General features: G+C 34.6%; 1 protein-coding gene across 4 annotated transcripts in view; it reads left to right on the forward strand.

The window, feature by feature from the left end:
• DGKB (diacylglycerol kinase beta) overlaps positions 1-12,682 on the forward strand; it is a gene marked incomplete at both ends in the record, with an annotated part of 296,833 nt that overhangs the window by 17,690 nt on the left and 266,461 nt on the right. For 2 of the 4 annotated variants that reach the window (XM_079538393.1, XM_079538395.1), the window contains 2 exons: positions 7,637-7,713; positions 11,480-11,500. In XM_079538393.1, the coding sequence (XP_079394519.1) occupies positions 7,637-7,713; positions 11,480-11,500 (98 nt within the window). The remainder of the gene's footprint in view (positions 1-7,636; positions 7,714-11,479; positions 11,501-12,682) is intronic. The other 2 variants (XM_079538394.1, XM_079538396.1) reach the window with 1 other exon arrangement.

The following is a 12,682-nucleotide window of genomic DNA, read 5'->3' on the forward strand; positions in this document are numbered from 1 at the left end:
ATCTTTTCAGGTTAAAGCTAGAAAACAGTTCTGCTTTCATTTCTACATAGCTAAAATATAATCTCAGAAATACACTTCTAGTACATAGGATATCGAGAATTGTCACTCACTGCCTTTCTTTGTAAGAGGAGGAGTAAACTGAATGTGATACTTTGAAAACGATAATAAGTAAAAAGATGGTAAACATCATCAACAACAACAACAAAAAACCAAATAGCAAAAAAAAAAAAAAAAGGGGGGGGGGGAGAAAAAAAAAAAAAAAGCAAAAAACCCAAGCCAGGAGTACAAAACCATTTCAAGAATTGTTTGTGCTGCACAGAAGAATGGAAGAACCAAATGTGTATTTTAAATTATGTCTTCTAATGAAATGGATGTTAATATAGCCTTATCATAAAGAAATGGAGGAGAATAGAAGATAAAAATCCTACAAAAACACAAATCCCCAACTGTGTGTTACTAATTACACCACTAAAAGTGCTTCTCCCAAGCCCTTCGAAGTATAAGTACATGGTCAAAACAGGCCAGTTGTACTTTGGTAAAATATGTTGCCAGTTTTACTCACCCTCAAGCTGAGCGGGTGAAATGTGTTAGCTAGAGGTATTTCACAGGTTCCATCTTTTGTGATGTGAATTCCAACTCTCAAGCTTATAACAAATCTGTGTATACATTGGTACTGTAGTAGCAATTTCTCGGTTTCATGTTTGGGAAATATGTGCAGATATGAAAAAATTGTGTGTCAGTATTAAGGAACTCTATGTTCATATTGAAGGGACAAACAGCCACCATTAGGGAAAAAGTCAGGGGTAAGAACAGAATCTCAGGTATAAGTTTACCTTGGATTATTTACAGAGCTGTAGGAAAGTTGCATTGTAATGTTTATTTTATTTCTAGTATTTTTTTAATTTGTGCATTGTGGTCTGTAATGGAAATACTAAGTCAGGGCTCGAAGTAGTGATTGAGCACCTGATGGGAAGGCAGCGCCATGCAATGTGAGTGACTGCAAGGAGTGCAGCAAAGGACGTGTAAGGATACATTGTATGTTCTTAATTCGGTTCAGTAGCACTTGAAGCCATTGTTACACTTTGGGTTAAATGGATAATGAGTACAAAATATAGATACTGTATATAATTTGGATAACAACAGCAAGAAATAAACTACTGTGTTTCTAATATGTTTATTTAAAAAAAAAAAAAAAAACTGCAGAAAAAAACAAGCTTTCTGAAATGTATAGAGCAATTTCCCTATTTCTGCTTAAAATCAGAAATAATATGTGGTAGCTTTCAATCTAAGCTGATTTGATTCTTTCCAGATACACAGTTAGTACTTATAGAGCTAGTTTGGGATGGAAATATATTGTCAATGACAATGCTTCCTTAATTTAATGTAACAGAGAATCATTTCATCACTGTTCTTATGAGTTGGCAGGCTGTATCAGATAGTGTGACCAGCTATAAATAAGGAGGAAATGAGAAAAGAGAAAGAGACACACAGTAACCTGTTGCATGTTTGTACTGCTTTTGTGACTCAAACAAGATGATAAAATCTGAGGACTGGATTGATCTCCAGAGGCATTTAATCCTTCCTGTTCTCCAGACAGGGTAGTGTGGCATATTCAATGCATGCATAAATACTGTTTTTCAAAGTTGAGTTTTAGAATGACTTGCAGTATTACAGTTTTCTCAAATCTTGAATTTAGAATGAGGGAATATTGTCCCCAAGCTGAGGGAACTACCAGCCCTGACTATTCCTGACCAGCCTCCCCTGCGTCTGAGAGCACAAAAACTCTCTTAAACCCTAGGGGTTCCCTGCATCCTGTTTGTGGTCCAGAACCCCATTTTAGCTCTTGAAGCAACTCTGTTGATGTCCCAGTGACTATAATATGATTCCCCACAGCCCTGCCTTGCCATGGGCCTTGAAAAGATTGGCCCGCTCATGGCCTCATGTCTCACCCTGGCTTTGTGCATCCCCATTCACAAAGTGATGCCCAATACTTAGGACAACGGTTGTTCTCCAGCCTGTCCTGATCCTGGCTTGTGTAGCTAGACAGGCCCAGGTTGCGAGACCCTTCCCTGTCAGAAGAACTGTACAGTCTTGGACCCAGGGAACCCCTAGCCATCATAGCACCCTGAAATACTGCTTTGTTTTCAGAGCTGCTTTATGAGGATGTCTCAGATTGCTTAATTTTCTTAATATTCGAAGGCAAAGGAATCAAGAATAAGCTGAATAAGATAGTTACAAAGCTGTTTTAAAATACAAAAGATGGGCAGTACTTGGCTTTATTTTTCTTCCTCAAAATAATCCTAAGTACTCAGAGCAGTTACCTGCAGCTTCTTTCAAATCCTGAAGTATGGTTTTATTCTTTACTTATTTCTTCCTTTCTAAACTGTAACCTACTGGCAGGCAAAATTCAGGCTCCTCCTTGTCCCCCGAATCTCTGTTGTTTGCCATATGCTTCTGTTTGAACATCTGCTATAGGGAAATGGGATTTGGTAGATATTTTCTGTTAATTTGGACTGAAGATGTGTTGGCACATGGTATTAGCATTTGTATTTTTTCTCATGAAGAAGTCTGATCGCCTGTATAAGCATCACTTAGTAATAGGAAGGAGTAAAATTGATAAATCTTCCTTCTAATGATGTCCTTGAGAAATTGAAAATCTGTACCAATCTTCAGGTGAGGAACAACAGGCATCACTGAGGCCATGGATAAGGGCGGGTGGCAAAATGCTGTGCACTTGTGCTTGGCAGGAGCTTCGAATTCAGCAGCTGCTGCAGCAGGAGTTGTCCTTCCCTGCAGCAGTGGCTGCTGTCCCTCTCTCTCCACTTACCGCTTTATCCATCTCCTATTACACAAGTTGTTTGCCACCATATTTATTTAGACAGCCTCATCCAGTTCTGCCTGAGTTTCTAAGGAACTTTCTGCTGATTATTCATCAGAGAATTTGGTAGAAGAGTGATATGCTGGAGGTTCTTGTCATTCAAATTTTCCTGTTTAAGTGCGTGCTACTGCAGTTATTGGTGATGACTAGTAAGGGGAGGTCTCTTTCACAGCATTGGGCTGTGGTTGCCTTCCCAGCCTGGCAGCTGTTTTCAAGGTGATGGTAAGTTTTGTGATATCAATTTAAAAACAAACAAACAAACAAACAAAAAAAAAAAACAATGACCATGAATTCAAATGTGTTTCTTTTGTGAAATTTGCATCAAAAGACTTCTGCTCATAAACCAACAGGAAAGTATGACCTATTATGTTAAGAGCTTGAAGCAGCATGCCTCTAGCCCTACTTATGATACTAATTTCTCATCGTTCAGTGTCAATCACCAGAACCTCTTAGCAACACAGACATGCTGCTGGATGCAGAATCATATTGGGAAAAATGTTGTTTTTTACTGGAATAACCTTTTTTCTATTGAGAATGAAAAATACTGATGCATACAGCTTTGTTAGCAGGCTCAATGTTTATAATATACTGGCATTTGGAGACCAGCAGAGTTTTAGCTTAATCTTAAGCTTGAGCAAAGATGTCATATGGTTCTGTGCATAAAAGAATCTCTGACGCAGAAATGTTCATGTGTAAACACATGTGCATATGTATATACATGCATGATTGCACATTTTTATTGTATAATTTGCATCCACAAAAGGAAGAAAAAATCCATAATAGAAGAAGAATCTTCTTCTTTATGAAGAATTCTGTAAGAATTGCAGTGACAAAGGCTTATTGGGCTTTTTCCCATGCTTCCTACTGTCTTTGCTGTCATGTAGGACTTTCAACTTTGGGTCATGCCAGAAAATTGCATATTGAAAGATTTTTTTTTTCCTGTATTGTATTATAAAGTTATAGAAAATCTCTAAAACTTCAGAGCTTTTATGTATAAACAGTGAAATTGATCATTGTAATGCTTACTTGTGATTTTCTTTCAAATGATATAATCACATCTGGGTTCATAAGAGAATTAATTGTAATCCAGCCTTTGTTTTCCAGTGCTTATTTGTCTTTACACATGATTTTAAAACCAGTATTTTATGCTGTCAGGCCTTTTTTATAGGTCATTTATTTTTCTGTTCTTAAACTTCCCAAGAATGCTTCTGGGTGGGTGGTTAAAAGTGTAGAGAAAATCTGTGATCTGGGCAAGTTTTCTTGATGTTTGATGTTTTCCATTTATGGGAAAAATGGTTCACTGAATTCCAATCTCAACTGAGCATTTAATCTTCCTCATCTGAAGCTGAGTCATTTTAAAAAATGAATCATGATTTTAATGTGGGCTAAGTCTTAAATGATTTGCAACTTGGTATGTAAATTAGTCTTCAGTTATAAAAGGTATCTTTGTTAGGACTGTAAGATACTTAAAAAATCAGATACTTTGACACTTTGAATATCTCCCTGTTAACTATGCAGCTGTATTATTTCTATTGTGTCATGATTTTGATTGTTTTGCCTTTATTCTGGAAAAGTAACTAAGGTTATCTATGTACCTATTATTTTGAAGACTTTATTTAAAAAAAAAAAAAAAAGCAGCAATGCCCAGCTACTTTTCTCAAGTGAAGTACTAGCTTTTTCAGTTAGCAGTCTGTCATATTATGCTTAGCCTGTTTGCTACTGCTCAGACATGAGTTGGGAAAACATAGCTCACCTCCTCCCAGGAGAATTCTGACTCCTGAATCACAGTTTCCCTTTTTCTCCTAGCACCGTGGCTAAATGAACACTGCTGTGTTTTGTCAAAATTACAGCAGAAGATGAGCTGACGTACAAGGGTTTAAATCCATACAGACAGAAAAGAGAACTGAATGGCTTCCGTATTTTAAGTGAATTCTCAAAGTACTGTGCTAGTGGGTAATAAAAGCAATAAAATTGTAAAAATATAAAAGAAAAAGTGATTTCATGAAATGAGTTTTGCATTTTTCATTAACTGAAATTCATGGGGTTTAAGCACTACAGTGATGGATGTGCTATATATTTCTGCATATTTATAAACTGTTGGAATGGAGCATCACATATAAAGAAAGTCTGTCCATGATTAAAAAACAATGATAGATATCTAAAGTTTAGGATCATATTCATAGTGAACTTTTAATATGTGGATGGTACTTCTGAATTTACTCAGAAATGTTAAATTGCTGAGCTATGCAGATGTCAATGGTTTATGGGCTGGTTTGGCCCAGTTCTGTGACTAGCAGGGTGGAGGGATCCATGGATCTGCGCCTCCAGAAAAGGGAAACAGAGGACTCCAAAATAATGGAAAAAGAAAACAGCGGCAGCGATCTAGGGAGAAACAAACTAATTTATTAAATATGGTATTGGAATGCAAGATAACACACTGTAATACAATATAATTAGTATTGGAGCTAATAAATCAAATACAATGAGAGTGTCTGAAAGGTGGATAGGCCTCACCATGACACTTAGGTGAGATGCACAGTCTGACTGAGCAGCAGGGAGGAGAGCCTGATGAAGAAGAGCACATCAGCTGACCTTGCCAGGGGTTATATCTCCTCTCTGACCGCAAAGTCCTCTGGGGAATGTAGTTCTTCTTGTCTTCAAGATGGGTACCTGGAACTTTGAGCATTAACACCTTACCTCCCAGTGCACTGCATGATGTTATGATGTGGAATAACGATAACCAAAAACCATAAAACCGTGACAGCAGAGCGTATGTACTTGGAAGTAACAGGCAAGACGCAGTTTGAGGTGCGTTTTTACACCAGTTTCCAGTGAGTGTACAAATTATTTCAGTCAGATTAAATTTTCAGTCAGACCCCCAGCATTGTTATTATTTCCTGGGAGGAAACTTAGGGGGAAAAAAAAAAAAAAAAAAAAAATAAGAAAACTTCATAGTTATTTCTGTGTGTATAATTTCTGATATTTTATTTTCCATAGAGCATTTACTTGGCTAATTTTTCTGTTAGTGGAATTAAAAACATTGTATTGGAGTTCCTCAGGTTTTTTTGTTGGCATAGAACTTTCCAAGACTCTGCTTTTTATGCACAAAAATGAATGAAACTTGAAGATTACTTTTACTGTCATATCTTGAGGTCAACTTATTGAAGATGGAATGTTTATAGTATTAGTTTGGCTGTTACAGACTAAGAAGAATAAGTTTTTCTTCAGAAGGTTCGAACTGTTAGGAATTGTACATGCAGAAGATTGTCCTTTGATGTTTGACTTAAAATATTGATATGTCATATTTTTGTTGTTTAAAAAATCATCTTAATGCGTGCTTGTTTGGATACTATCCCATGAACTGAAATAATGATTGAATGACTGTGAACAAAAGGTTGTGAAAAATGGTTCTATCTTGGCTGTGGAATGCATAGCCCGGTGCTTGCAATAAATACAGCTTGTGTCCAAAATGTGGAAATTTCTCAATTTTTCTGGGACAACCAAAGCAGTAATTACATCCACAAAACATTTTTTCTTGACAGATATTTCGATCATGGAATGTATCGTGCTTTTTTAATGATTGCACTAAGGTGATATTCAGGAAAAAATTACATAGCACAAGTGTTTGATTTTAATTACAGCTGCATAGACATAATGCTTGTTTGTAGATGATAAAAATGTTAAATGTTAAATTAAAGAAGCATGTTCTTTTTTTTTTTTTTTTTTTTTTTTTTTGTTCTTATTTCCCAGTTTTTGTTTTTCTTCTCTCCATTCAATATTTGCTGTGGAAATAACTATCCAGCCGTTATATATACTTGTTTTCATTTGTAATGCATCTGCTAGTTCATGACTGACTCCAATGTTATGCTCATTATGCACATTTGACTGTCTTGCATCTCAAAGACAGAATTGAGTTACATCTATTTTTATTGTATTCCAATATTGATATTTAGATTAGAAAAGATGGTTATGTGTTAATGTGAATTCAAATGTATTGACAGCTTACTGAAATAACTGTTTTATTCTTTTGCAAGTAGAAATTTTTTAACAACGAGAACAAAAATTCTGAACTGCTGCAGTATAGCATGATTCTGTTAGCCAATAACCAAAGGTATTCTGACTGACAGTTGTTAAAGTATCTTGGAGGTCTGCAAAAGATGTAATGTTTGTTTTCTGTGATGAGTCTTCAGAAAAACATATTTCTTTCAAGTATGGCACGTGTATTATATATTATATATATATATATATATAATATATAATACATATATATGTGTATATATATATATATATATAATATATATATATATATGTATATATATATGTATATATATGTATAGATAGATAGTCTGGCTCCTCTGGCTCACTCACACCTATGCCAGATGAGATTTAGTAGCACTGTTAGGAGTGAACCTGCTTGGTAGATGACTCATGTTTCAAGGACAAGAAAAGGGACTTGAAATAGTCTTTGCAAACAACTACTTGAGAAACACGCAGCTTAACAACAGTTAAAGATTGGAGTAAAGAATGTTTGTTTCTTAGCTTTCTGTGTTTACTTACCATTTTTTACCATTTGTTAAGAGGGTACAGTATGTTCTCGTTTTCTTTATGCCTACAGCTCTTATATAGCTAGAGAAAATTAGTGATGCACATTGAGAAAAGCTATTAGCGTTTTTTTGTGTGTGTTCCTTTAATTACAGTTCACATTATGTAAATCAGTTTTCTGTATTTTAATTGTCTCTCTTTTCATTCTTTGTCTAGATTCCACTAAGAAAATTAAGGATGTCTTAGAAGAGTTCCATGGCAGTGGTGTGTTAGCAAAATATAATCCTGAAGGGGTAACTTGTCTTCTTTCTTTAATAATTGGGAGTGGTGGGAAAAGTGTTAATAAATGGTTAAAGGATTTAAAATAGAAGTATTTTTATAAATCAGTTATTTGAGGGTAATTGAGTCTGTTTGGAAATAAAAATGTGAATGTTTTTATTAACTAAAAGTTTATAAACATCACAGTAGACACATCTGCTTAGTAATATCGATAAACAATTTAAGAACTAAAACAAAAAAACAGTTAAAAATAAACCCCATAATCCTAAACGTTAATATGCTTTCTAATTCTTTTTGATGGTTAGAGATGTTAAGAATATTATCAAATCTCAGATAAGTAAAGTCTGCAAAGATGTTTTTTCAAACTTGTTTTTCTTACATTGTTTCTGCTTGTGGGATCCCCTTTGGGGTAATTTCTTTTTTTCTGGTATTATGAAACAAAGAATTCAATTGAATGTGTGTGGGTATTGCCTCTGCAGAGTCACTACTAAAGAAAACACTGTTTTGGATGGTAAAAAAAAAAAATAAAAAATCCCCAAACAACAGAATGTTTCATTTTGCAACCCCCAGTTGCAATTTTTATTTGTTTAGCACATCCTAATAATGTGATTCAAAATGTAGCTAAATAAAACCCTGTTTCATCAGTGTTTCTAAATAGGTTTGTATTGTATGGAGTTCAGAATAGAAAAATGTACTAACCATTATAAGCGTGACTTGTACCTACATTTCAGTATGCAGTTGTTGTTAAGTAAGGCAGATATAACCAATTAAATATTATTTAATACTTTGAATGTAACAAAATGTAGTATTGGTCATCTGAATCACATTCTGAAGAAAATATTTTGTGTTTTGATAAAGCAGTATGAGTTGATTTTGTAGTTGATCATCTTAAATCTTCATTATTTTATTTACATAAATTATATATTATAAAATGGTGGGAACATTTTGACCATTTGATTTAGTCTTCAATGTGGCATAGGCTGTAGAACCACCTTCAATTGATTCATATTAGAATGTAGACATATTCATTAGAAGAAGTTTATATGATTGAGCGTTTGTACTTTTTTTAATTTTAATTTCCGTTGCTTTCTTTGTGCTGTGAATGTATGTGATAAAATACATTAAATTTATTGTTAATTGTTTTTGAAATCTTCACTTCTATTCTTTCCTTGTACAGTGGTTTCAATTCTGTGAAGTGTAACCTTTTAAAGTGTAAAGTAATTGTGTGGGAATATGGAAGGGCAGAGGGAATGAAAATTAAACAACTTGCTGTGGCCCCACTGACCTCAGCAGTGGTCAAGCTATTGGCTGCTACTGGACAGTGTTGGTCCCAAGCTAAGCCCAATGGCTTTTTCACTTTTCTGTGTAGTAGTTTGATTTCAGGGAGTATAACAAAATGAAAAAAAGATAGAAAATGGGTATTTTGGATCTAGCAGGATTTATTAGTTCAGGTTTCGTGTCATCAGCTGCAAGAGTGACTGATATTTCTTCTGCAGCTGGGTGAATATAGACAGACAGAACTGCCTTTTCCCAGATGTTTCTGTGTTTTTGACATCTCTTAAACCTGCTATGTGGATAAGCCCTGTAGTGGATGACTTGAGAGTTGATTCTGTCTGGTCAGATGAGAACTCCTTGTGCTGCGTGTATTATTTAAACTATGCAATTTTGATCTCTAAATTAAAAAGAAGAAAAAAAGCAGAACTCACCCTTTCATTATTTTAGTAGATATGATATGACAAAAAAAAGTTATTGATCTAGCAGAAATAAGTCAGTTTAGCTTTTCTCTTTCATACATTGTAGATAACCCTTTAAACTTCTAAGCATCCTGTTTTGTTCTTGTGTTTTGTAGAGGAGAGCTTCGTGCTTTCTTTTTAGCTCTTTGTTTTCTAGATCCTTGTCTCATAAAAATTTAAATATTTTTCCAATCTTTTCAATATCCTACAAAAAGCTGGTGCCAATTTAATACTAATAAGCATGGAACATAAAGGTATTGAGGAACATATAGAGGTATGGTATGGAACATAGAGATTTTGCAATGTGGCATATTTGTGTACTTTAGAAAAAGTGTTAAGTTTTTAAAAATTTCTTCCTGCTTAAAGGGTTGAGGATTTTATTCCACTCTGTTGCTTCTTTATTACAGGGTTGTTTTTTTGGTTTGTTTTTTTTTCTTTTTATCATGAGCTGATTTAACAGCACACAAATAGCAAAAGAAAAGCTGTTGATGCTTGAAGCTTGTGACCTGAAGTCATCTGGCTTGTTTTTCCATTATCTTATATCTTACTGAATGAGTGTTTTTTAGGCTTAGTGGAAATGACATATTTGATTATAAGAAGGTCTTCATCTACTGTAAGAATTATATTTATGTAGCTTTTACTCTCTGCTAGCTTTCAGTCTAAGGTAGATTACTGAAACTCATATGCTAGTGAATCTCTGTCTTCCCACCTTTTTCTATGTTAGTGTCAAATATGTAATTTATACTGGGTTTTATGCCTGACATAGAATGCACAGGTAGGTTAACAACACCCTGCTGGAAAGCTGTGATTTATAAATAGTCTTTCCGACATTTGGTATTTCTCTAAGCTAACTAATTTCAACTGTTTCGCTTTCAGACAAGTGCTGAGTAGGCTGGCAAAAATCAGGACATCGAGCAAAAGACTGTATCAAAGTGGGAAATAGATGCACATCCTTTTTGATGGTTCTATTAGAGTGGATCATAATTTCTTGCTTACAGACACATTTTGAGCTTTTAGGTTTAACCAGTACAGAGAGAGGAGAAATTTGTACAGATGTACCTTAGCCAGACAGGTGTAGGTTTGAGACAGTCAGATATAGCATGTCTGTGCTTTGATCTGGGAAGTGCTCCTGAGTGCCACAGATTGCATCTGGATAAAAAGAATAAATATAAGTGTTCAGGTTAAACAGTGAAACAGAAATTTCTGAGAAGGTTATTAAAGTGAGTACATGGCACAAGGCATATTCCATGGTCTGGTCTGACTGGGTAGGTGAAGCCTCAGGTTTAGCAAAATGAATGCAACATGGCAGTAAACGTCTGCCACCTTCAAAATACTTTTGCTTTTTTGGAAGTAGTGAAAATGGTTCTAAGAATCTTTCTCTAATCTTTCTCTGGGGTCTTTCTGATTTCCCAAAGTGTTGATGTGGGTTTTTTTTTTTTCTTCTTTTAGTTACTCTGTAAATGTTTTAAAGATATTCTTGGTAGTTTAGTAACTAAAGTTTGTCTCAATCAGTGTAATTTATGTGGAGAACATAACTATGTTTATAATTTAAGGTAGTGCTAATTAGGAAGTATTGACAGCAGTTTGTGAATAAAGCAGGAAATTAGTACAGAGCCTTTATTAAAAGGAATGGATTATTAGAAACTTTGGAGACAGTGCTTGCTAGTGTTTATTATTGCATTCATTTTTGATTAAATGGTTTCAATAACAACCATTCTTGGCAACAAACAATTTTTTTTTTTCTTTTTCAAAGTGCACAGGGCTGAGAGAGACAAACATTTAATTCCTTATCTTTTTCTTTGATATCTATCATAGATTGGTTAAAAATAAATTGCTTACACTCTCTAATCAAGACTAGAATGCTAAGCTGAACCATTTACTTGACATATGCACTAATGCAAAATAATGATATTCTGTCTTCTGTCTTAAGCCTGTTCATCTACATTACTAACCTTTCAACCAAAATAGTATTTATGATAACAAAGTCTGAGTGTTACTATGCTACATTAATATATCTGTCTTCTTTCCTTTATTGCATGCATTACAGAAACAAGATATACTTAATCAAGTAAGTAATTTTATTTTTTTTCTCCTTTTGTTATGCACAGAAGCATAATCTTTTATTTTGCAGACTACCATTGAGATGTCATTTATTAATAAATAAGCACCCATGGCTATTACATCAGTTACTAAACAAATAATTAAAGCTGAAAGCAAAGTGATTATCAGTCTAATATGATGTGATTGACTTTATGGGCCTTGTAAGATAAAGGGTTAAAGATTGCCAGCCCAAAGCTCTACTTCTGAGAAGCTTACATAGCATAAAAACAAATATAAAAATACAATTTAAAAATGCTAGGAAAGAAGGACTAGTCAAGTGAACTTTTCTTATTGACCTAGTTATTCGTTCTTTGTAGCAGAGTTGTTAAAAGGCCTCTGCTTCTTTTGGGAAAACACAGATGGAACATAAGAATAATAGAAAAAATCCAGAATCTTAAAGGATTCATTTTGTAGGAATCCCTCTCTTTCTAGTATCAAAGGCCAGCTGAAAGTGTGCACTGTGCTGTTAGGAGTACTCACTTCCTGTTCAGAGAAAGATTCACATTAGACTAACCAGCATTACTCTTTCAGTAAGTTGAGAGTTAGAGCAGTGGGTCCTGAAAGAGAAGGCAGTCTGGTTAAAACTATTTCTAGGACCAGTCATGAGATTAATTTTACAGTTTTCACTTGTAACATTGTAAAACAAATATAAATACTGTTTAAAATCAACTCATTAAACCAAATTTGGGAATTACTGTCAGAGAATTTGGGTGTTATGCTGGAAAAGCTTGATGACATTATGGACTATAAATGAACGAAAATCGGATGAGATAAGCAGTGCAGAGCACAGTGCAATGTGCCCTGAAAAGCTAAGTGGGGTAGCTGATCACAAGATGACTGCAGAAGCTTTGCTCATGGAGAAATACATCACTGGGACATTGCAATAGTATTCCTGTGGCCATGGGAAGTCAGAGAACAAAACAAGACTTGTAAGAATAGGTGGTGTCTTCAGGCCAATTGAAATATGTGAAAGACTAGTTAGACTACAAAGCAGTTTGAAATACATGTTAAATGACGGCTTTTTGTGCTGTCTCCTTCAGCTATGTTTCTTGACTGACAAAACATACTAATTTACTGCAATGGCTCTGCCTTTTTCTAATGTATAAGTATTATAGGTATTTCTACTACAAGTGAGCAAGCGTTAGTATTC

Source organism: Tetrao urogallus, assembly GCF_951394365.1.
Source record: "Tetrao urogallus genome assembly, chromosome: 7".
Taxonomy (NCBI): domain Eukaryota; kingdom Metazoa; phylum Chordata; class Aves; order Galliformes; family Phasianidae; genus Tetrao; species Tetrao urogallus.